This window comes from Heloderma suspectum, chromosome 1 (assembly GCF_057233095.1).
Source record: "Heloderma suspectum isolate Gila_16-S chromosome 1, 16-S_ref, whole genome shotgun sequence".
NCBI classification, from domain to species: domain Eukaryota; kingdom Metazoa; phylum Chordata; class Lepidosauria; order Squamata; family Helodermatidae; genus Heloderma; species Heloderma suspectum.
Window position 1 is genome coordinate 314,554,328 of NC_139458.1, and position 23,327 is coordinate 314,577,654.

At 41.0% G+C, this 23,327-nt stretch overlaps 3 protein-coding genes across 11 annotated transcripts in view; 1 reads left to right on the plus strand and 2 right to left on the minus strand.

The window, feature by feature from the left end:
• The window catches only part of USP45 (ubiquitin specific peptidase 45), an 81,040-nt gene extending 80,880 nt beyond the window's left edge, over positions 1-160 (minus strand). For 6 of the 7 annotated variants that reach the window (XR_014786635.1, XM_084827168.1, XM_084827170.1 and 3 more), the window contains exon 1: positions 1-87. The gene's annotated coding sequence lies outside the window, so the exon portion shown is untranslated. The other variant, XR_014786634.1, reaches the window with a different exon arrangement.
• On the plus strand, positions 52-16,047 carry LOC146359368 (thiosulfate sulfurtransferase/rhodanese-like domain-containing protein 3). 2 transcript variants are annotated; one of them, XM_084827179.1, is made up of 4 exons: positions 52-607; positions 11,723-11,896; positions 12,128-12,287; positions 15,082-16,047. In XM_084827179.1, the coding sequence occupies exons 1-4, from the start codon at positions 493-495 to the stop codon at positions 15,143-15,145; spliced, it is 513 nt and encodes a 170-aa protein (XP_084683305.1). In that variant the 5' UTR covers positions 52-492; the 3' UTR covers positions 15,146-16,047. The 2 variants fall into 2 exon arrangements, with proteins under 2 accessions (XP_084683305.1, XP_084683304.1); XM_084827178.1 differs by lacking the exon at positions 52-607 and adding an exon at positions 8,311-8,519.
• The window catches only part of CCNC (cyclin C), a 21,613-nt gene continuing 14,333 nt past the window's right edge, over positions 16,048-23,327 (minus strand). Inside the window, exons 8-13 of one of the 2 annotated variants that reach the window (XR_014786637.1) lie at positions 21,909-22,000; positions 21,225-21,292; positions 20,734-20,813; positions 18,683-18,801; positions 16,780-17,728; positions 16,048-16,698 (exon numbers count right to left, since the gene is read on the minus strand). Coding sequence is in view for 1 of the 2 variants with exons in the window: in XM_084827177.1 (XP_084683303.1) it covers positions 17,674-17,728; positions 18,683-18,801; positions 20,734-20,813; positions 21,225-21,292; positions 21,909-22,000 (414 nt within the window). In the remaining variant the exon portion in view is untranslated. Of the gene's footprint in view, positions 17,729-18,682; positions 18,802-20,733; positions 20,814-21,224; positions 21,293-21,908; positions 22,001-23,327 lie in introns of both variants that reach the window. The other variant, XM_084827177.1, reaches the window with a different exon arrangement.

A 23,327-nucleotide genomic window follows, 5' to 3' on the forward strand; every position in this document is an offset into this window, starting at 1 on the left:
CACGCTGGGCGACTACTTCGCCCGGAAGAGGCAGCAAGCTGGAACGTCGGCAGAAAGAGGAGGAGCAGGAAGCGGCGAAGGAAGCCGAGCTCCTGCCTGGGCCGCTTCCCTCGGCGCCCCGGGCCGCCCCGCCCCGTCTTGTACCGAGAGCGGGCCGGCCGAGGGTCGGTCGCCGTGTAAGCGCTACCAGCAGGTGCATAGGAAATAGGCAACCGCAACACATGTGCATCCATGTCAACCCGGTTCAAACGACTAAGGGTGTTTGAGGAGCCGCCGCCTCGCTCAGCTTAACCCTCTTGAAACCCGGGCGGAGTTCTTTCTTGAAGTGCAGACTACTGGTTGCCCTGGACCCGTGCACGCTACCTTTCATTCCCAGGTCAGCTTCAGGGCAGAGGTGTAGCCCATTCACTGCGCGGTGTTCTGGATTCTCTCTCCTCCCGCCCCGCCTTGAAGACCGGTGTGCCTGTTTCCTATGTGGAGAGGTTTGGGGGTATGTGGGTTCCGCCACCCCACCCCTGCATACCGAAGTTGTACAACCTCAATAACAACCACCAAGGGAAACGTAGGAATCTGCCTTATGCCGGGTCAGGCTGTCCGTCTAATCCAGGTGTGGGCAACCTTTTTTTCCATGGGGGAACATTGATGGGGGATGCTAATAGTGGAGGGGCAAAACTCAAACGTGGGTGGACCCGTCCCTTCTCTCCCCACCCACGCACCCCTTCCATCTGTCTCTCTCTCTCTCTCCCTCTCCTGCCCAGGGGGCTGCTGGAGAAAGGACAGGTTGTTCTTAACAGAGGTCCAGTGGCCGCTGGTGCCCATTAGGGCTGGTAGGGCTGAGTCCATGGCGGATGCTCAGTATTCTATTGAGATCGCAGGCGTACAGGGGAAGACCTCTTGTGGCACTTGGAAGCAATGGAGCAAATGTACCTGGTTGTGGGGGGAAATATCTGCTGTAAGTGGGTGGGGACAGACAAGGGGTCACTGCGACATTTGCCCCAAATATAGGACCATCTCTGCAGCGGTCTGAACTGAAGGCTTGCAGAGGACTTTTGAAATTAAGCCAAGGGCCACATGCAGCCGCAGGCTGCTCACACCTAATCCTACCCCAGTGTCATCCAATAGTTTTCCATGGTCTTCCCCATCACCTGCTACCAATTCTTTGAAATGGAGATTGAAACTTGGACCTTCTGCATGGAAAGTATGAGCTCTACAGGTGAGCTATTGTCCCTTTCCCAAACTAGGCTATAGTATTGTACTGCACCTCAAATGGAAGCACTGAAATGCATTCCACTCTTCAATATTCAACAGAGTTATTGCTTGACATGCAAGCTGAAGAACGCATTTTCAGACACACTGCAGAATTGTCCAGGCAAGACAGGCTTTCCTAACCAGGTGCCCTCCAGATGATTTCGATTTCAACCCCAGTCTGCCCCAGTCAGCATGGCCAATGGTCAGGAATGCTGGGAGTTGTAGTCCAAAACTTTTGGAGGGCACCAGGTTGGGGAAGGCTGAGTTAAGCAATATTGTACAAAGCTTTGGGCTCCAGATATCTAAAAGACTGCCCGCTCTCATATAAACCTAGCCATTCATCAAGATTATCAATAGAGACCCTTTGCATTTGAGGAGGCTAGAGGGACAGTGACCACAGATTCAGCCTTTTTCATAGGGCACTCCAACTTCGCAACGCTTTCCTCAGGATTGTTTGATGCTTTGGTGGTACTGGCAGGTTTTCTACTGCTTTTACTGTTTTATCATTTTTAGTTTTATAATTTTATCTAGTTGCTGGCATTGTTTATTTTAAGCCACCTTGAATATTTTCAATTGAAAGGTGGGATATAATCTTAAAAAAAAAAAAGAAAAAGCCCTTGCTTTGCGTGGCTAATGAATGGGATTTACTTTTGAACAAACAGGATTTGCAAGACTTAGCTTAAACCAGGGGAAATATTTTCAGTGTCATTTTGCAGGCTTAGAACATGTACTAATTGTACTTCCGATCATATGCAGAGTGCCTTTCCTTGCAGCACTGAGAAACCCCAATCATTCATATACTGCATGCTTGCATTCTCCAGAAGTGTCATCAGAACACACTACAGCTGCAGTCCTATTCACATTTACTCCACTGAAAACAATAAGACTTACTTCTAAGTAGACATGTGTAGGATTGCACTGTACATTTATATGTCAGGTCTCTTTTGCCTCACTATTACTGTCCCACATGAAATGAGAATGAATTAGAGCACACCCAGTGCTAGCAAGTGGCTGCATAGGATATGCAAACCTAAAAGCTCTATCAGAACAGATGCCATGGCTCTATAAAGTCATTGTGAATTTTATTTTATTTTTGTCTGACACAGCCCTATATCACTAACTCCACTGCTTTTCTTCTTGCCATCTTTCTCAGTAGGCCACATGAATAGGCAAGTTTACTGGAGTACACAGATGTGGATTAGGCCCATCTTCAGGTATAGGAAAAGTTATCATTGTGAGACAGAATCAAAAAGAATATTGCTGTCTGTAGGAACCTAAGAAGAGCCCTGCTGGATCAAACCAAAGGCTTATCTAATCCAGCATCGGGTTTCCCAAAGTGGCTAACCAGCTGCCTATGGGAAGCCCACAAGCAGGACATGATGGCAATAACCCTCTCCCATTGTCATTCTCCAACAGCTGGTCTTCTGAGGCATGTTCCCTCCACTGCTGGAGGTAGTATATCATGACTGGTACCCATCGATAGCCTTATCCTCCATGAAGCCATTTATAATATAATTTTATATTAAGGATCTATTACATCACTAGATTTTTCTTTTTAATGAAGCTATCACAAAAAGGCCATTTTGAAACTATGTGTAGAAAATGATGCCATATGGACAGGCAAGCAGCCAGCAACTAGTGAACTAGTTTGCACGCCAGCTTAAATTTGTCACACTTTCCCATTTAGAGAGATGTTTTAACCTTGTTTTAATTCAAGCCAAGGAGAAAGCCACTAATGCAGTTTTTCAGAATGTACCTTTGTGATTGAAAAATAATGTTTGATCACAATCTTTGAAGAGCTGGTCAAACAATATTAGAAAGAGGCAGCATTTTTTCCAAATTTCAGAGCCAGTGGCTCTGAGCCAAATTTCCGTCTATGCACTGATGCAAAGGAATAAATGCATGGTGATGTTCCTCCTATTTCATTGATGTGAACAGGAAGGTTTGCAACATGGGATCTACATATGTACATAGGAGCTACTGTATGTGCAAGAAATCCCTGGATAGATCAGGGTCTAAGAAATAATGGTCTAAGAAATATGCTGCATTGATTTCAATGGCTCACAATGCAGCCCAATCCACAGCAACCTTTGGTCTGGAAGCCTCAAGCAAATTAACAAAGCTTATGGTGAAGCTGTCTTCAGGGCATAGGTTATGATTGATTATGTGTTTATTTAATATATTTATGAATCACTTATATTAAAGAACTTCTGAACAGTGTACAGAGGACAAGATTACCTTCCTGGGAATGCATGCTGGAAAAGGTATGTTTTTAGTAGATGCTGAAAACCCAGAAGGGTTGGCATTTGCCTAATTTGTAGTTGTAGGGAGTTTCAGAGAGTGGGTGCTATTATGCTAAAGGCCTATTCTGAGCCATAATGGACCAAACCTCCAAAATCTTAGATACCACCAAGAGGGTATCTCCCGATGAGTGCAGCAACCGAGCAGGTTGGTAAGTGGAACAGGGGAGCTCTTAAACTGATTATAATCCCAAACGTGTATGTGTGCTATATATCCCACCCTTCTATTGCCTGTGCATCACTCAGAGCAGGTCACAATAATACACTATAAAATAATAAATTCAATAAAAATACAGAGGCAGAGACCATAGATAAAACAAACTTTAAACAAAAAGCAAGCAAAATCCTGCCAGAATAGAAATGTCTTCACCAACAGACAAAAGACATCCAGAAAGTGGGCCTTAATTATTGTTGTCCTGAGATAGCTCCATGTGATAATTTATTGCTGGGACTATTATGGAGCAAGGGCACTGGCAATTCCAGCACAAGGCTCATAATTTTCAGTGTTTGCTTTAACCTCTAAATATGTTACCTTATGCTTTCTTCAGCGAGAGCTCAGATAACAGTTTATGAAGTACCATACTGTAGCTAGCTATCATATGACATGATTGGTTTATACCAGTGATAGGTCTTGCATGTGGAAATGCAAAGCCACCATATGCCACTGGGCTGGCTGTTAAAGGCCTTTCAAAATACTGTGAATCGTTTATCTAAAATAATACAGATTCTTTCCATTATAGATATGCAGGAAGGCACTTTGAAAAATGGCAGTTGTGACTATTTGGTAGTAAACCTGCTGGTAGTCAGGACTTCATATGAATGACTAAGCTTCAGTCCTTCATGAAAAATATTTTTCCATTAGATCAATACAATTTGAAACATATCCGTATAAGGAATTCTGTCATAATGCTATGGGGTGAATCACCAGTCTGTAGTCTCAGCTGGTAGCACAAGGTTTGCCATGTGGAAGGGCCAAGTATAGTAGTGATCTTTGCTCCCCAAGGCTAGCCAAAGGGTAAATATAGAATCTTACACTTGTTCTTCTTTTTTAAAATTATGTATTGAGGAAGTAGTACAAAATAGCTATAGCCATACATCAAATACACAAGTACATATAACACACACGTGTGCACACAAATACAATTATTCAGATAAGAACCATATGATATTAAAGAGGAATTTTATCAAAACATAAAACGGTCAGCAACAGCACTGGATCATGCAGGGAGTTTAACATCTAGCAAATAACTGGTCTCCATATGAAGCAGATGCCACAGTGGTCCTCTGATAAGCAGGTAAAGGCGCAATCCTATGGGGATGGGTGGCTGCCTCTGAACTCAGAGGCAACCGCCTATCCAATGCAGGGCAGGAGAAGCACAGAGGGGATTGTTCCCTCTGTGCTTCTCCTGCCCTGCATTTGCGGCTAGACAGTTGATTTCAGCTGTCTACCCGCGGGAAGGCGGGGAAGGGTAGGAGAGTGCTGGACGACACATTGGATGTGTCGTATCAGCATTTCCGCCTTCCCCACCCCGGAACGCCCCGGTTTGGCTGCTCCACGCTCCTCTTCGGAGCATGGAGCGCAGGACTGTTCTGCGCAGCCTGACTAGCAGCCATAGGATTGCTCTCTAATTTAATTGCTTTAAGAAGATCTCTCAGGCTGCTTGAATCTCACTGAATTCCATGGGATAGAAACAGTCAAACTGTGCACAGCCTACAGCAACAGTATAACAAGCGTTCTCATTTTGAATATTATTATTAATAATAATATATTATTATTTAAAACAAATTACAAAACAGATCACTGTGAACACTGACATTACTGTTCTTTAGACATTGTAAACACTAAAATACTAAAGAATCTTACACTTCTTAATATTTTTTAAAAATATAATACTTGAGATCTTTTACCAACAAATTAAGATTTATTTATTTATTACATTTCTATACTGCTCAATAACTGAAGCTCTCTATACCACCCAATAGCCAAAGATAAGAAAGAATGTTTTTTAATATATAAATTACATTCAAATGCTCAAGAAGTTTTTAATTTAAACAGTTTATTTCCTAGGAGTAGCACAATGGATTATAGATACAGTCATTCTTAGCATCACCCAGTATTAAAATGTATGAAAACCTTGAGTCAGATGTGTTAAAGTGATAAAAGATAACATCTCTAGTGAGACAATGTGTCAGTATCTTTCTTTGGATCACCTAGTGTTTGATCTAATATTTCAAGTTATGCAGAACTTTTTCTTAAGCTTAAATGTACAGAGCAGAAATTTCCTGTCTTACAGGAGAAAGAATACACACACTATACACTAAATTGGATTACATATATGCTTGCTGGTATGATTCAAATTACAAACAATTCCAGAGGAGTGGATTAAGCTTTTAAAGCTGCAATCCTATACCCACTTACTTGGGAGTAAACCTCATTGAAATCAACATGAGTTATTTCTAAGTAGACATGTATAGGATTGTACTGTAAGAGTTAAGGCATGTATGCCTGTACCTCCAATACCATTTAGGCCTTGGAAGCCAGAGAACAGAAAATACTGGCAAAGGCCTTTACAATTGCAGTTTCTTCAGTGTCTCTTGCTCCCTTCTGGGGGCATTCCGAATACACATTTTTTGTAGCCCTTTCCCAAATATTTATGGAAACATCATTCTAAGGCCACCCAAACCCATCAAAAATGGCAGTGGAGAATCACTGAATCATTGCATCTCTGAATTCCAAAACACATTGTGGAGTTGGCACCAGGTTTTCTAGCCTATTGTTACAGCTATGTTTGAGATTCCTTCATTGATAAGAATTGCTGGGAGAATGAAAGACTTGTGTGTTGTTGCTACTGATTTCAGTGAAGAGGAGGAGGTAAGGGTACAGAAACAGAGAAAACAAAGACACTGAAGGAAGATAAAGAGGGAAATGGAGAATAGGGTGGCAGAGAGATCTCTTGAGTGGAGAAAGAGGAAAAAAGAGAACTGGGAGTGCAGAGATGGATGTTAATGCAGAGGGAATAGAGTGTGTTATGGGTACTCATAAAAAGGGATAACAGGTGCAGAGAAAATGAAATCTAAATTGAGGAAAGTGGGATAGATAAGAATTGGGGATTTTTATTATATTTCTCTATATTTTAAAACTGATTTTGGTACTGTTTGATCAAGCAGATAACACTCACACATGTAAGTTAATAGATATGGAGTGCAGAGGGACCTGAGATGGTGCAGAGAGGGGAAAAAGTAAAATGGAGAGGAGGAGGATAATGTAAGCCGCCTTGGATTCCTTGCAAGAGGAAAAAAGGCGAGGTATGAATGCAATAAATAAATAACTGAGAAACAGCTGCAGAGATACCTGTGAATATATAAGAAAAAGGGTGTAAAAGAGAGGAGGGTATAGAGAAAATGTGGGTATTATGGGGTGGAAAGAGAAAAAAGTATTACAGAGAAAAGGAAAAGGATTAACAGAGCTTCGGAGACAGATCTGTAAAGTTGCAGAAAGGAAAAAGAGGGCACTCTAAGGAGCATCCAGCAAAAAGGGGGCATACAGAGCACGAGTTGAGAAGAAAACATTTGACAGTGCATGTCTATTCAGAAGCAAGTTCTATTGAGATCAGTAGAACTTATTCCCAGGTAAGCGTTTATAGATTGCACCCTAAATGAACAGTGCAGCAAAAATTCATTCCTGCTGTTAATCAAGTGAGTTAAATATAAAAGTATTTCTCAGAGTGATTTGAGTTGTGACCCCTGGACAAGCATGGCTATTAGATACAAGAGCTCCTGTAGGCGTAATAGTTGTATGCAGAAGAAGGAATTTTGGCAGATGCAGTTTTCTCATTCCCGTAGCACTGTCTTGATAAAACACATCGCTGGAACTTTTTCTCCATAACTATTAAAATTCCTCAAGTAGACAAGGAGAGCAGTCTTGTGTCCAGGCTCTGGGCACTTATGTAGGTACATTTTTCCTACATGAAAAATGTATCGGTATCAGAAATAATACACAACCTATGTCTGTAGTAATGTATGACTATTGCCTGCAAGTTCATTCAACACAGACTTTTCCCAATTCTGTTTTGCAAAGTACATTTATGTGCAATAATCACAGGCCTAACTATATGCAAATGGCACATTATTTCTTATACAGAAATGTTTTGCACGCACGCACGCACACCCTTGGCTGCTAAGACAATATGACTGCTAGCTTGCTCTTAATCGCTTTAGCACCTGGTTTTTTTAAAAAGGGATTACAAAATCTTCAGCTCTCTTAAAATGGATTACTAATACTTCAACTAGATTTCTATTTGATGATCTTAATGAATACCTGAGCTTCGATCCTTGGCACATTTACAGGGCTGTCCTATCTACTGAGAAGTAAGCCCTATGGAGATCAATGGGACTTACTCCCAGCTAAGTGTGTATAGCAGCCTTCTCCAACCTGGTGCCTTCCAGATGGTTTGTACCACAGCCCCCATCAGCCTGTCAGCATGGTCGGGGATGATGGGAGTTGTAATACAAAACATCTGGCGGGCCCGAGGTTGGGAAAGGTTGATGTACAGGACTGCCACTTCACTAAGGAGGAGTAAGCCCTACTGAATACGCTGAGATATTTAAGTAAATGTACATAGAATTGGGCTGCTGAGTGACTACTGTTTAACCCGGCACTGGTGCGAAATTCTTAGAAAGCCGAGCCGAAGAAGACAGGCAAGTAACGCGGCCTACTATAAGTCGGGAAGCCCGGCAAGCATGGGAGGAGACAGCCTCCAGCAGGCAGACGCCTGTGCGCTCCGGTGGGAAGCATGTGGGGTTGTTTTAAGCGGCTGTGCCGGACGTCCGTTGCTTTGCTTACACAGCGGACGACAATCGGGGCGAGCGGCGGCGGACGAGGGGCGAGCCAGCTGGCTTGGGGCTGCCGCAAGAGCTTCCTTCTGCGGCGAGAATTGGCGCTAGGTGATGGCCCCCTCTGCAGTTCAGACTGTAAGTGCCCGAGGTGGATGGGGAGAGATAGGCAAGGTCCGTGTGCGTGTTTTAGGGGTGTTCTCCTACTCTCGATCACTGTACCCAGTCTGCAACATCGTCTGAAATAATGGGAAATTATTTCGCTTCATTAAACTCTGATCCTAAACTAATTATTATTTTAAATGTTATTTATTTTCTGCGTGTAAAGGAGGCTCTCAGTGGTCTTTCATCCAAAGGACGGATCAGATCCACTCTTGCGTAATTTCAGCAATTCTGCAGCATTAGGGGTCCCTTGACCATTCAGTCTGTGCCCCCCAACTCAATTAATAGCAGTAGAAGGGGGGCATTTCTTAGTAATGTGTTTAGGATTAGGATCTATTGTAGTCTCTAGAGACCAGCATGCTAGATCTAGGTCCAAATACCAATTTATTTGGGTGTCTTGGGCAAAGTTGCTATGCTATCTTTCAGCCTCAGTTCTTCATGGGTAAAAGTGGAATGAGAATGCATGTCACACTTGTATGAAGAAAGGTGTAAGTACTGTTGCATGTTATGAACATTTTAGGAGGAAGTGGCAGATCAGCAACTATTTATTTCAGTCATTCCCAAATCGAGAGGGAAAGGGTGACAACTTACACAAGCGTAACAGGAACACCAGTACTAGGGATCCGTTGATAGGACTAGTGAGGCTTGGCTGGCTTACATTCCAGAGTTAAACAACTACTGCAGACTCAGTAAGAGAAGAGTTACAACTGAATAGGGGCACCAGCTGCAAAGGGAGATAGGGCTCATGTATATATTTAAGTTATTAGAAAAGCTTGTATTGGATTTGGTTTCGAAGAATGGCTAAGACTCGGGCACAAACTTACCCAGATTCATATGCAATGTCTAGTCGTATATGCATACTTATTTGGTAGGGCAGTTGGCAACTATTATGAAGTAAGAATTGGTTCCTAGTGAAGGTCAGTGCTTCTTGCTACTAACAAAAGTTAGCTAATGCACCGTGACTGCTTTGCATGGTGTGTACTTTTCTTGCTGATAAGAAATGCTTCTTTCTTTGCTATGAGAAATTTCTTTCCTAGAAATTAACACACACACACCCCTTTCTCCTCCTTGGTGAAGGGAGGGAATGTATGCATGTCTTGTGACAGTCTGAAACTTGGCGAGACAAGCCCTATAAAATCCTGAGCAGACTGGTCTGCGACCACTTCTCACCTGAGAGGGGGAGGTGCGCTACCTGCTCAGGAAACAGGTCCCAGGATGGCACCTGTTGCATCCAGGGAGCCAATGCAACACCAGTTGAGGGGCGTGTGTAAGCTTTTCTTTGCTTTTATTATCTGCATCCATTTTCTATCAATAAACCAGATTATTCTTTCACACAAGTGGAGTCTCATTGGTACTTTCAAATCTGTTTAGTGTGGGTCTTGGCTAGATCAGGCCCCAGGTTTAAGACAAAGCTGAACTTGTTGATATTATCTGTTCTACATAACTGGTGAAGGCACCCAGAGTTCTTCCAGATGGAAGGCTTATAGTGCTACAAATCAAAAGGCAATGTGCAGCAATTCCATCTTTTCCTCCTTGATGTTTTTGTGGTAAGAAAAACATGAAAGATTACAATGGAAGTTGACATCACCTGGGGGCCCCTTCTGTGAAAGAGGCAGAGTGATTGCACAATAAAAGCCTCATCTAGCAGCACCTGCAGCACTCTCCCATCTGGTGATCTTAAAAATGGGAAACACTGAATTCATTAGCAGGGATGTGTTCATTTCATCCCAGCTCCTGTGTGTGCGCAGTAAGTGTGTTGAGTTGACAGTAAGGACAGAAGCCTCACTAGTTGCTGCAGTCTGAGTGAGTAGGGGAAAGGAGGTATAGGGGAACATTGTTCATTACCCTCTTCTTGCAGAAGTCTGCTTGCTGGTCAGGAAAAAGTTCTGAGGAAGAAACAAGGCAAGCACTAGTCTTGTGGCAGTAGAAGTATGCAAATAAGTGTGTTACATCTGCATCATAGACTTAGTGAAATGCAGAAATATGTTTACGTCCCTATCTGAAATACTTGAGACTGAGACAATTTATTCACAGAAGTCTCCCATTGGGTTAAATCCAATGTTGTGTGAGCAAACTTCCACTTAGCAACAGAATGACTTCATGCTCTCTTGCCCATGTCCCAAATCTGCTGTAGAGGGTTGGAGGACCCTCCGGAACAAATTTGGGGCATATGCAGAGGGCTGCAAGGGGGAAGGGAAATCCATTTCATCAACAGTTTCTGTTTCACTGGTGGAGAGCCAGCATTGCTTACAATCTAGAGAGTTCAGTGACTCTCAGATAAGTGTGTATAGAAGTGCACCCTTACTGGATCTAGCTTTTCTGCTATAATGCCCTCTCAAAGTGGGCAGTGCTTTAAGGAAGGGATTTTAAAAGTGGGATACTTTCAAAGTAGGACAAAAAAGTGGGATGATTAAGCCAGAGTGGCTTATTTCTGCTTGAAAAGAAGTGGGATGACATCCCACCCCATTTGAGCACTGACACTGGGTGAATCAGTACAACTGCTTTTCCCCACTGCAAGTTATTGTGGACACTTCTATATGGCAAAGTCCATGTGCAACATCCACGTGAACAGATCACCAATGAATTTAGTTCCCTGGACTATACAAAACGTGCAGCCATAAAAACAAACCGACTTCTTTTGTGATAGAGGCTGAGAACCAAATGAGAGTAGAATGTGTCCAGAAGACACCAAGATGATTTAATCTTCCAGCTGATGACTTCTGCAAAGTGATCACATAAATTCACCCTATGGGTGCTTCCAGCAGAGGCATTTATGCCATCACCCTGCCTCATTCTAGGTTTTTATTTTCTTCCCTTGGAAAATCTGGTAAGGAAGATGGGATAGCTGCACATTGTCTTGTTGGTGCAAGGACCCCTCCAGCTGAAGCATCTTAAGATGCCTGTGCAATGGTCCTTCTCTTGGGAAAAGAAAAGGAGCATGTAAAGTTCTCATGATTTGGAGAACTGTCAGTTCATAGTGGAAAACATTAGGGAAGTAACTCAGGATTTTGCTTACCCCACTTAATGTTTTTCTAGAGTATTTATTTCCAAACTGGCTTTTAACTATAACTGGACCATGGCACCATATCCAAGTCACTGGAGTAAATTGGTATCTTAGTGGCCATATTAGAATTTGCAGTACTGCTTACTGTGGTGGGTTTTTTTCTTTTTGTTTTCAGATCTAAAACCTGAAAGAGTGATTGTTTGCCACTTTTGCAGTGCTGAAGATCTTAATATCTCCTACAAAGAACTCAAGGACTTGCTGGAATCTAAGGCCATTTTGCTTATTGATGTTAGAGAGAAATGGGAAATTGGAGAGTATGGGAAAATACCTGGATCCATCAGCATTCCATGTAAGTTACATCATTTACTGATCCTGAGCAGATGGAGCAGGAAACAGAAGCTAGCTGGTTCAATGCTTTCACAAAGTCAAAGTCATACGTAATAGGAGATGCATAAGATTCAACTACAATTTGATTAAATCATGGTACTGGATTTGATTACAGGTGATACTTTCTCTTATTTCATAATGTTTTGTCACAGAGGAAACAAATTAAATCAATAGTGAATCTTTATTTTTGCAGTGGGTGAGGTTGTGGATGCTTTACAGATGGACCCAGAACATTTTAAAGAAAGATACAAGCATGATATGCCTTCTAAATCAGACCATTTAGTCTTCTCCTGTATGGCAGGAGTGAGAAGCAACCAAGCTCTGGCTTCTGCAAAGTCTCTGGGTTTCCACAGGTGAGTATAACACCCTTGGAAGGATTGTATAGGACAGTTCAATTTTCTTGGTGAAAGGAACAGTTGTAGCATAGCAGAAATTTTATTTTAGGGTAGACTTAAAACAGAGGTGGTAGTCAGTGAAGAGAACATACAGTACATACTTTGATATTCTACTTTTGAAGTGCAGTTAATCAGTGGGTAAAATTCAACATAAGTCTGCTTAGAATAGACCCATTGAAATGGCTAACTCGGGTAGACCCACTGAAATAAATGGGACTTGAGTTAGTCATTTCAATGGCTCTACTGTACACAGAATTTATGTTGGATTTTACCCATCAGCTTTTGGTCCCTAGATCTCATCCTTCTGTTTCTGAGTTAACTTATTGCTCTCTGAAGATTCAAGCCTGACACAAATGAGCTGGAATGCCTATCACCAACTATTCAACATTTTCGACCATCCCTGAATCTTTAATGATTACAGTTGAAATCACATGAACTAATTATGCAATTCAGCATGGCTGTAGCAGGGCTGGTTAAACAAGTGCAATTTATGTCTCTTTAACTAGTTGTTTAACTGGTTTTATTATGCTTTGGAATGAAATACCTCAGGTATTTCATTTGAGAGAAGCTACCAGAACAAAAAAAAAAAGAACATTCTTGTGCATATAGGCTGATAGCAAACTCCCTGAATGATACACTCTGAAAACCAGAGATGAAAAGAGTATCTTAAGGGAATCCTAAGTAGGGTGGTCTTGCCTGGACAAGTGATTTGGGTTTAGTCAGACCTATAGGAACAACATAGCAATACAACACAAAGTAACTGTAGTTCCGTATGAGTATAACTATTTAATTGAATAAAGTGGAATGCTGTGGACTTTGCTGCTCTCCTCAGTACTGATACTGCCTTCAAAGGGCATAAGTCCTCCATTGTAATATACTATCCACCAGAAAGTTTGGCATCTGATTTTGAGTCTTTTCCTGTTCAGATGGGCTCAGTTCAGATGATCATCCAACACAAGATTCGCTGCATTTGGGTGAAACCGTACATTAGGACGCAATCCTATGGGGACAGCCAGCTGCCTCTAAACTCAGAGGCAGCCAATTATCCAATGAAGGGTGGGCGGAGTGTGGAGGGGATCTTCTCCTCCATGCTCTGGCTGCCCTGCATTTGCAGCTAAACAGTAGACAGCCAATTTTGGCTGTCTAACCAGGATGCCTTGGAGCAGGGGGGAGGAGGCCAGATGGTGCATAGGAAGCATCGTAATGGTGCTTCCGCAGTCCCCACCCTCAGGAACACCCCGTTTTTGGCCACTCTGCACTGCTCTTCTGAGCGTGGAGCCAGTGATGAACTGCGCCTCATACGAGGTGTTGGGGGTGGGGAATTGGATTTCTGGGAACCAAGCTCAGAGCGCTGGCTCCAAGCTTAGTTCCCAGAAACTGAAAAATCCTGTGGCCATCTAAACGCTGTCTAGAAGCCATAGGATTGTGCCCTTAGAAATTCTGGCAAGTGATGTTGTCCTCACTTGTGTGTACAAGTAAGGGATAGTATAAACCTAAGTATAAACCTAAGGCTTGTTCACAGCCCTCATAGCCATGGTTTAGAGGATTGCCAGGATTAAGTCATTCATGCAAAAAGTTAATAAGCATTCATACAATTCATGCGTTTACTGTAATTGCACTATGAATAGTCCAGAAACTAGTCTGGCCAAGTTCAGAACTTAAGACTGCAGTTCTATTCAAGCTTACTTAGGTAAGCCCCATTGAACTTTAGTGGAAGCTGTCATGCCCCATGGTAAACTCAGCTGATGATTCTCCTCACTATCTATAGTTGTACTGTTCTTATTAAAGGGGAAACCATGAGAAAAACAAAATGGCATCAAGATACTGGATATGAACAAAAGCTTTCCTGTAACACTTGGAAATATTGCCACTTTTCTAGAAGAATATTGATTGGTAAATCATCAATTCAGGACAATGGGTTGTATCCAATGGTCTAACTTAAGTCAGACTCAATAGGTCCACTCTGGGTTGTATCCAATGTTACTACTACTCAGTGAATAGAGACACAATGTTTAGACAAGACGGACTTTGGATTTTTAGTGAAAACAACCTTGTGGAAGTCAGTAAGCACTTGCATTTTCCAGTACTTTACACTTCCCATCATAGGTATGCTATCCACGGTTGGGTGTGACACTTGGAAATATAATACTAGATCTTCCTTGAGGGGAAGTAAACCAAAATTGCCAGCTGACATTTTATAGCTTTCCTCTTTGAAGCAAACCTGGTTGCAATTGAAGAACACAAGGCACTGCCTTATTCTACTTTGTCACTTTTTCCACAGCCTGTTCAGAAATGTTACTGAAACCCTCAGTCTTTATCTTAAGCTGCTGCTAGGCAACAGAAGCCAGAATTTAAAACTGTCTACCTTACTAACTTTTGTCTGCAGCCCAGAACATCTGAACTAGTGTGATATCAAAATAGATTTTTAGTCAACAGTGGTACATCTGCTTTGAAAAATAAGACCTTGGCTTAGGATAGTGTGGTTCATGCTGTTTGTTGTTTGAGGACATTGTGAAAGTTCCTTTGTTCCTTCCTATCATTTAAAAGATAATTGTTGCACCAGCAGCAATAGAGTTTGACTTTGTATGTGAAAGGTTAATATCACTGCAGAGTTATGAGCCTACTGAGTGGCTCTGGGCAAATCAGTGAATCTCCCCTTGATCTGACCAGTGTGCTTTAGAGAGACAATGAAATTAAGTGTGAAGTACGTTATACAATAAGAAGTTACAAAAGTTGATTTATGTGCTTTCAGAGCTCAGCAATATGGTGGTGGCTTTCAAGAATGGGCAAAGTATGAATCTTCAGGGGAAAAATGACTTCTGGAATTATTCAGCATCCTGAAAATGTACAGGGCTATGACTAGCATCATTTATCTTAAAGATCTATACACATTAAGAACTTTTTTATGTCTTAGGACAGCAAGAAAGAATTGATGCTTATTTCCAATATTCAATCTGACTTTTCATCCTAATGGAATCTTTTTCAAAGATCCCGAAAGTTTGAAAATTCCCTCTTAAATAAAAAGTTCTACTTTAACTTAAGAATTTTGCAATGGCTCATTCTGGTAGTTTAATCATAATCATGTTTCCCTTAATGGTGGATTTTGTCTTTAATTACATTGACGGAATCTGGTTCCAAACCAATCTTAAATTAGACCCACTGAAATCAATGGGACCTAACTTAGTCACGACTACTTTGTCTCACTGATTTCAGTGATCCACTCTAAGATTGACCAAGTTTGCATCTAACCCACTGGAACTAAATCATGTTTGGGATCTCTTTAGTCTCGATCTCAAATGATTTTTTTTGTATTGTAAAACTAGAAAGTAGATAGGTCAGCAAGATAATATATTGCCTCAAACAACTTTAACTGGACATGAAATGGAGATCAAATGTTTAGCCAGAGTGACTTGAGTTTCTTTCCCTTCCTTGACTTTTTTGTAGTCTGACACTAAATGTTTGTGGAAATTTGTGTAGGAACATGCATTTGTCCAAGCAGGGGGAAGTGGACCACACATTTAACACACTACATCCACAATCCAGAGTTACTATTCCCTATAAGCTACTGTTAAATAAAAGATGCAATCTATTTCTAATTAGACATCTTCCATTGATTTTTAGTGCATCAGGTTTTCACTCTGTTTATATCTGATTTATGTAATACCATACCTTTGGAGTGCTTGTTTTCAGTTGTGGAATAAAAGAACTAGTCGAAACACTCAATTTGCATTTGTTTTTATTCCTACCATATTACAAATAAAGTGTAAACCTCAAGGGAACAAAATTAATTTCCAAACTACTACAGACATGGTGTCTTCAACCAATCATGTTAGCAAGGGTTTGGAACAAGATCACAGGCATCAATAAAATAAGCAAAACAACTAAGGGGAGAAGGAAAAGGCCAGAAACACATCACTTCTCACAGAAATGTTTTTGTAAGTCAGTACCCAAACACACACCTTATAAAAATAATTTCAACAGTTAAGTGCAAAGAGCCCAAGCACTTGCATACAAAAACACTTTGGTTATACCTAATTGAAAGACAGATCAAGTAGAGGCAGGCATTGCTGCTTTTTTAAAATCAAGTTTTAGAACAAGCACCATGTGACAAGACTCTTCCAACCAACATTCCTCTGTTTTTATAGCAGTGGAACGTTGTTCTCTGGGAAAAGAGCTTAGATTGAAATCCAATAGTTATTTTTGACTTTGTTTTAGGATAGGATACAAATACACTTATTATGAAATGCAAAATCTGTTCTTTAAAATCTTAAGGGCTTTGGACCAAGCCCCATTTTCAGTGGAGGGTCTGCCTGAGTGAAGAGCACAGGATATAACCCTCCAATTAAAAAAAGCAACTTAGGGCACAATCCTATGCATGTTTAGACAAGCTGGCTGGGGAATGCTGGGAGCTGTCTGACTTTTTTCTGCCTAAACATGCATAGGATTACACCTTAAGTTTGTCTAGTTAAATTCTTACAGTAATTTATAATAAATATTTTACTATTAAGTCAAATCTAGTCTCATCTGAATATTTGTTGCTTTCTCAAGAGACCCCTGTTAAAAATCATTCATAGTAACCAATGAAAGCATACTAAATTCTAGCACACAACATATCACCATTACAACCTCAAATAGATTCTTTACTTCTCAACTTGATTAGATTACAAAAATTGACTTTCAGTTTGTACAAGGCCTTAATTGTTTAGCATTTGTAAAGAGTGAAATGTTCTTCCCTACAACAGCCACAATTTGCATTATACATATTGCACTTTTGGGGGTATGCTGGATTTATTTTCCAGTTACAAGCTGTAGGTACTAAGAGCATCTCACATTGTCTAACTCCATATTTAAAGGTGTTCCCCCCCATCCCAGGCATTTACTAATGAAGTGCATTCTCCTTGTACAATATCCACTGGCATTCAGAGTATATATCTGGAAAGTTAGGATCTCGTATCCAACATTTCAAGTTGCCTCCTGTAGTTGAATCAGTATTAGGGCAACAAAGATCCAGTTACACTCATCCAGCTTCATGCTAACAGGGATTCTTAAACTCTTCGCTATTTTTTTTAAACAACAAAAGTACTGAACTCTGTCCATACTGAATTAAATCATTTTTTCTAGTGTTATCCAAGGCTTGTGATTTGTTTGGAGGCTTGCTTATGTATTTGTGCCACAATTCAAATGGGTGCATGTCTAAGGAAATGCTTTCAGTATGCTTGACAGAAACATTCTTCAAGTTCTTTCTCAAAAGACAGTATTGAAACCTGTCCGTGTCTTCCACACAGGAAAAGATCCCAACGTGTCTTAATCCAAAGTGGTCCACAATGAATTTCTTTGGAATGTCTTAAGACTGGCTGTAGCTAGAATTTTGACTCCCATTTGGACCCTGGTCACCTTCACTGTTTGGAGTAAAGCAGATGTGAACATATGATACATTTTTTATTTGTTTTACCTCTGTGAAGACTACGAAGGCATCTCTGACTATTAACATGCAAGCAAGATAACACAAACTTTGCTATGGACACTTCCACAATCTTGAAAGCACAATTTGAAACCTTCAAGGTCACAGATGTTGCTGTGGCCAAGATCCATCTTCCTGCCAGTCCCACATTGAACTCACTTCTGAGTGGGCACACTTGAGCATAAATGAAAAATGTATGGGGCAAATGACCCCTGGGAAAATCCTTCAAATTGTGAGACTTGCTTTAATCATGAGTGCAAGGAAAAGGAAGTTCTCTGGTTTCTGAATCCTTGTTGCTTTTATTTTCATATTTTTACCTACTTATGTTAACTGCTCCTTATGTACAGAGAGGTGTGGCTGCTCACACATTAATTTGCTCTTACCGTTACTAAAGCTGAAATGGACATTTATATGCAAAACTAATTTAGCTATACAATATAGCCCACACAGTAAGCTCATGCCCAATTCATTAACAGAATTGTAAAGGGCAAAAGGCGACACAGATCCTATCCAAAATCACACCAATCTACCCATCAGGTTCTTACAGGTATGCCTGTGTAAGCAGACAGGGTTCACTGTAGGAAGATACCTGCAGAGCAAATGGTTCAAGCTAAATAAGGGATGTGGAACTTCAGGCCCAGGGGAAAATCTGGCCCTCCTGGAGTCCCCCAACCCCCTATCATTCTGTGGTTTCTCAGCTTTTGGGCAGTTTTTCTCCATTCTCAAAGGCTGAAGCCTCTCCTAAGGCTTAGTTACTGACAATAAGAGCTTTAAGCTACAATATGTTGGGGGTGGGGTGGGGTTGTATTTTTGGCTGAAAAGCAGACCCTGAGAGCTTCTCCAAAACTTCTACATAGCCACAGTGGGGAAAACAGAATTTCAGGACACCTACCTGTTTGGAGGTGGTTTTGGTTTAGGCATCTTACTTAGAATAGTAGCCATTTCTTTCCTTTCATCAAAGTTCTTCCATTGTTCATACAGTTTCAAGATAACCCTGATTATTTCTAAGATCTAAAAAAAAATATGCCTAGATGACAAACATTTGTAGGCACATTCTGTGTGTCTATACAATAGGCATCCACTTCAGGAACAGCCTGAAAATATTCTGTCTTCAGTGAACTTACCCTCTGTATCTTCGGATACTATTTTACCCTTTGGGTGGGGTGAAGGCCAAACTTTGAACCCACCCTCAAACATTTAACACCTTAAGAGAGCGGTCCTATGGCCATCTAGACACTGTTTAGACGGCCATAGGATTTTTCGGTTTCTAGAAACCGAGGTCTTCCAACCTTGGCTTCCAGAAACTGCACTTCCTGCCCCCTCCCCTGCATAGCTGGTGCGATTCCACACCGCTGCCTCCGGGCTTGTAAATGGAGTATGAAGAGGGCGAAAAGGGAGCAGTCCTGGGGGAGGGGAGGAAACTGTGGAAGCTACTTTAGACAGCTTCTTATTGGGTCTCCAGACCTGTTCCCTCCCCCTCCCTGAAGCTGCAGCTAGATGCACAAAAATGTGTGTCTAGCCACAAATGCAGGGCGGCTGGAGTATGAAGGAGAGGATCCCCTCTGAGCTCCACCTGACCTGCATCAGATAGGTGTCAACCTCCGGATTCAGAGGCTGGCGTCTATCTCGGTAGGATTGCACCCTAAACCATTGGTACTCTTCAGGTTTGGGCTTTGTTATTAGAAATTAACATAACTAACTTCTATTATGATCTTGAGATATTATAGGACTTATTTCTGTCTAAGCATGCAAAGGATTGTGCCCTTAGGCACTAGTAAAGTATGATTCCAATACCTAGTCCCAGTTAGCCTCTCAGCTTTATTTTAAACTCCAGTTTCCAAACAGTCTTCCAAGGTAGCTTCACATACAACATGTTAATTTAACCTGCGCTTGTGCCAAAATTCCATGCGACATACTCTAGCATTTATTCATCAGCTTTTTTTAAAACCAAAAAATGGTAGCCATGGGAGCCTGCCGTCTTGAGTGGAAAACTGGTTCTTGGAGAAGAGGCAGCTTAACTCTTTCCACTTTGAGCATTTCTATACACAGACACACACTTTTCCATCCTTGGGGAAAAGCTACAGAGAAAAACACAAGATAGGCTGAATATTTTTTGAGGGGAAACATAGTCAAGAACAAAACGGGTCCTGGAGCTTCTCCTCACAGATTCTCCAATTGAGACTGCAACTTCTGTGGGAAACATACATGCAACTGAATGCCAAATGTAGTTTCAGTCTCAGACAGCCTTTCTACTCGTGTTTGCATTTCAGCTGCAGAACAATGAAATGCTATCAGCAGGAATGAAGTAATGTTCCACATACAGACAGAAGGAGACTACCAGGTTATTGTACTGCAGAAGAAACATACAAACATATCTCAGTTGGAGTTTTCTAAGAATTCATTTTTAAAAAGGAATACAAACCCCACTGGGGGGGCAGGGGGGAACCAAAAACATGAACAGGTAGTTTTGATTCTATCCAAGAGCCTGCAAACCCAGAAATATTTCATACTAGCATTTCTTCAGGTGGATAAATTAGTATTAAAGCTGGAAGGCAATTTGCTGGAATACTTGCTTCCTGGGGGTTTCTCACGCAAATCTGGAGTAGATTAAACTGTGACTGTGTGTAGTTTGTAACAGTTAGCAAAACTGCTGTGATCTCTTAACCTACTCACCTAAGTAGTCTGACATATAATCAGCTGGTAGCTGATTTTGCTCCTAAGCTCAGGGTTGACTTTCCAATACCAGCTGCAAAGGTTTGTACAAGTTTTCAGCTTTCAAGCTGTCACCATGAGATTTTAGGCCAATAAGATGTTTTCAGGCAGTCCAATTTGTTCAACACCCTGGGGCCAACAATATACCACTTTATATAAGGTCAAAGTGGCTACCATACACATTTCCCCATGTCTTAATAAATCTGTAGCTAGTAAATAAAATGTAACTACCTTCTCCATATCAACAGAAAGCTCAGCAAACCACTGTCTAGCATCCTTTTGCTGGACAACACATGCAACATGTAGGCAAGCTGCAAAGTAAGCATATATTGGATATGTAGTGTAAGCGACAGTATTTGCAGAATAAGGGATAATAAACTAGTAAAGACAAAAGTACATTTGCCAGAATATGTTCTCTGTACTATAATCTCCCTCTCAAGAGTGAATTTTTCATTATGCCATTCTAGATACTTCACGTTGTTAATACTCACTTAAGATATACATGTTAAGTTTAGTTTACCAGTTTTTCATTTTCATTGTTTGAACTGTATGTCTGCACTATCAAAAGCATTTAAGAATTTCAGTTATTTATTGAAAAATGAAATGGTTGAGGCTTCGATATCAACACCAGAATTTCTATGAAGATGGCCAAGGATGGAACTCTGCTCTACACCAAACTACTCCATTCAAGTAGCGATACAGCACGTTAACAGATTACCTACCTAGAGCTATCATGAAAGGAGGGTACAGCAGACAAAGATCAGTTCTATATGTGTCATTCACTATCCTCCTGCACAGACAAAAGCAACAGATCACCATGCTATCATTCATGACTCCACATCAGAGAGACGAGGTAATATGACACAGAGACGGGCTTATTTTTTCTTTAGACATTTACACACTGTATGGAATCAGGGTGTTGGGTATATTTTAAGCAGGGGGGCACATTTTGATATAGATTGTTTCTATATCTTTTTCCATTTGAAACATCAGTTTAATTTCTTGCAAAAAAATAGAGCAGTATTCAGAGTTAGGATATGAGGTTATCTTCCATGCAGCAAAGCAAGTTTAGTAATCAGGATGTCCTATTACTCTGTTCAGCGTGGATATTCTTCAAAAAAGGCTATACAGCTATTTGTTAAGATATCCCATATATAAAACAATCCTGTTGTGGCAAAAACCAACAACAACCAAATTCTGGTTTCATGCATTTTCCTAGGTGGATTAAACTAGTACAAATCCCTAGGCAATGTCTATTAGTTCATGTTGCTTTGGGAAACTAGGATAAAGTTTAATTGCTGACAAAGCTTTGCCTGCAAAGTCAGTTTGGAATTCAGCTCTATCGTTTTCCTTCATCTTCTACTCTTACTCAACTGAAAAGACTATCTGACATTTATCTTTATTACCAGGCAAGGGGGAGCAGCATGTCTTCTTGGCCCATATCCTGCACATACTGAAGTAGAGGTCTGTAGGGATGATACACTATCAAACAGCAGTCCTAGAAAGATTGTGTTTTTAAAAAGGAAAGTTAAAATTCAGCACAGTACAAAGGTCATTATCATTAGCATGCATTCAAAACATTCAGCTTCAATTAGTTAGGTGCTTCTTGCCTTCCTTTCACATTTCCTTCAAAAAGTCAGTGTGTGGGACACTTTACTCTGTCAAAATGAGAGCAATGGTCTTCTCCTTAGAATATTTCACTACAGACCGATGGGCAGCCTGTCAACTTCTATCTCCCCAGGAGACACAAAGTGATACCTCTGCAGCACACAGAAACCTTATTTCCCAACAGACCTTTGATTCCTCATTGGAAATAAACACTGCCAAAGAACAGTCTATTACTATACACCATAAACAAGAAGCCTGCCAAAATAACAGACTAGTCTGGAATGTAAATATGTTCTTCCTTCTCATCTTGATGGACAAATGATGGATTACGCCAGGAGAAAACTCTGCCATGAATTAGAAATGGGGATGCAATGCACAAGAGTTAGCGTGCTGCAAACCACGCTTTTAAAAGTCCCAAATCTTATTACTCATAAGGTATCCCTTAGAAGGTTATTTATTATAAATCAATTACCAGCATTAAGGTGATTTCTAAGGGGAATGTGGCTTAGCTGTATAGATCAGTATTTCAGCTTTTGAGGAGTTGTTCAGGGTTGGATTAACATCCCAAGTCTTCTACAGCATATTGCCTCAGGCACACTGGGACCAGAGTATTTTAGCCCAGATATCTACTCTGTGGGGCTTGCACCTCTCTGGCTCTTTGTATTAGTCTCATAAGACTTCAGAGTTAAGGTGGCTGTTACACAACAAATGCTTCAAAAGCAGTGACCATTTTGAAGAAGAATGACTGAGTTCCCTGCACTGGTTAGTAGAATGGTTGGAAGAGCAGCTGTACATTATGTACACAGCAGTCAAGAGTGTATCTCTTTCCAGAGAAAGATTTATGGGACACTGGAACATGATCTGAAAGAGGATTCTTATGTTCTTTGATCTGGATCCCTTTCAATAAAAGTTAAGTTCCTCAAATCCTTAAGATAAAACTGTGGCAACTATTTATAGTACTTCTCACAAACTGAATAATGGCATGAATCCAAATGCTGAGAATGTAAATATCTGTATAGGGAAAAAACTCAACTTTCATATACACTCCTTTTTATAACCCTAATCTTAACTCACTTTCTTTACTATCATAAACTAAACCAGCCTTCCTCAATCCAGTACCCTCCAGATACATTAGACTACAATTCCCACCACGAATGGCATCACCATGGTGGCTAGGGATGATGAGTGCTGTAGTCCAACGTATCTGGAGGACACCA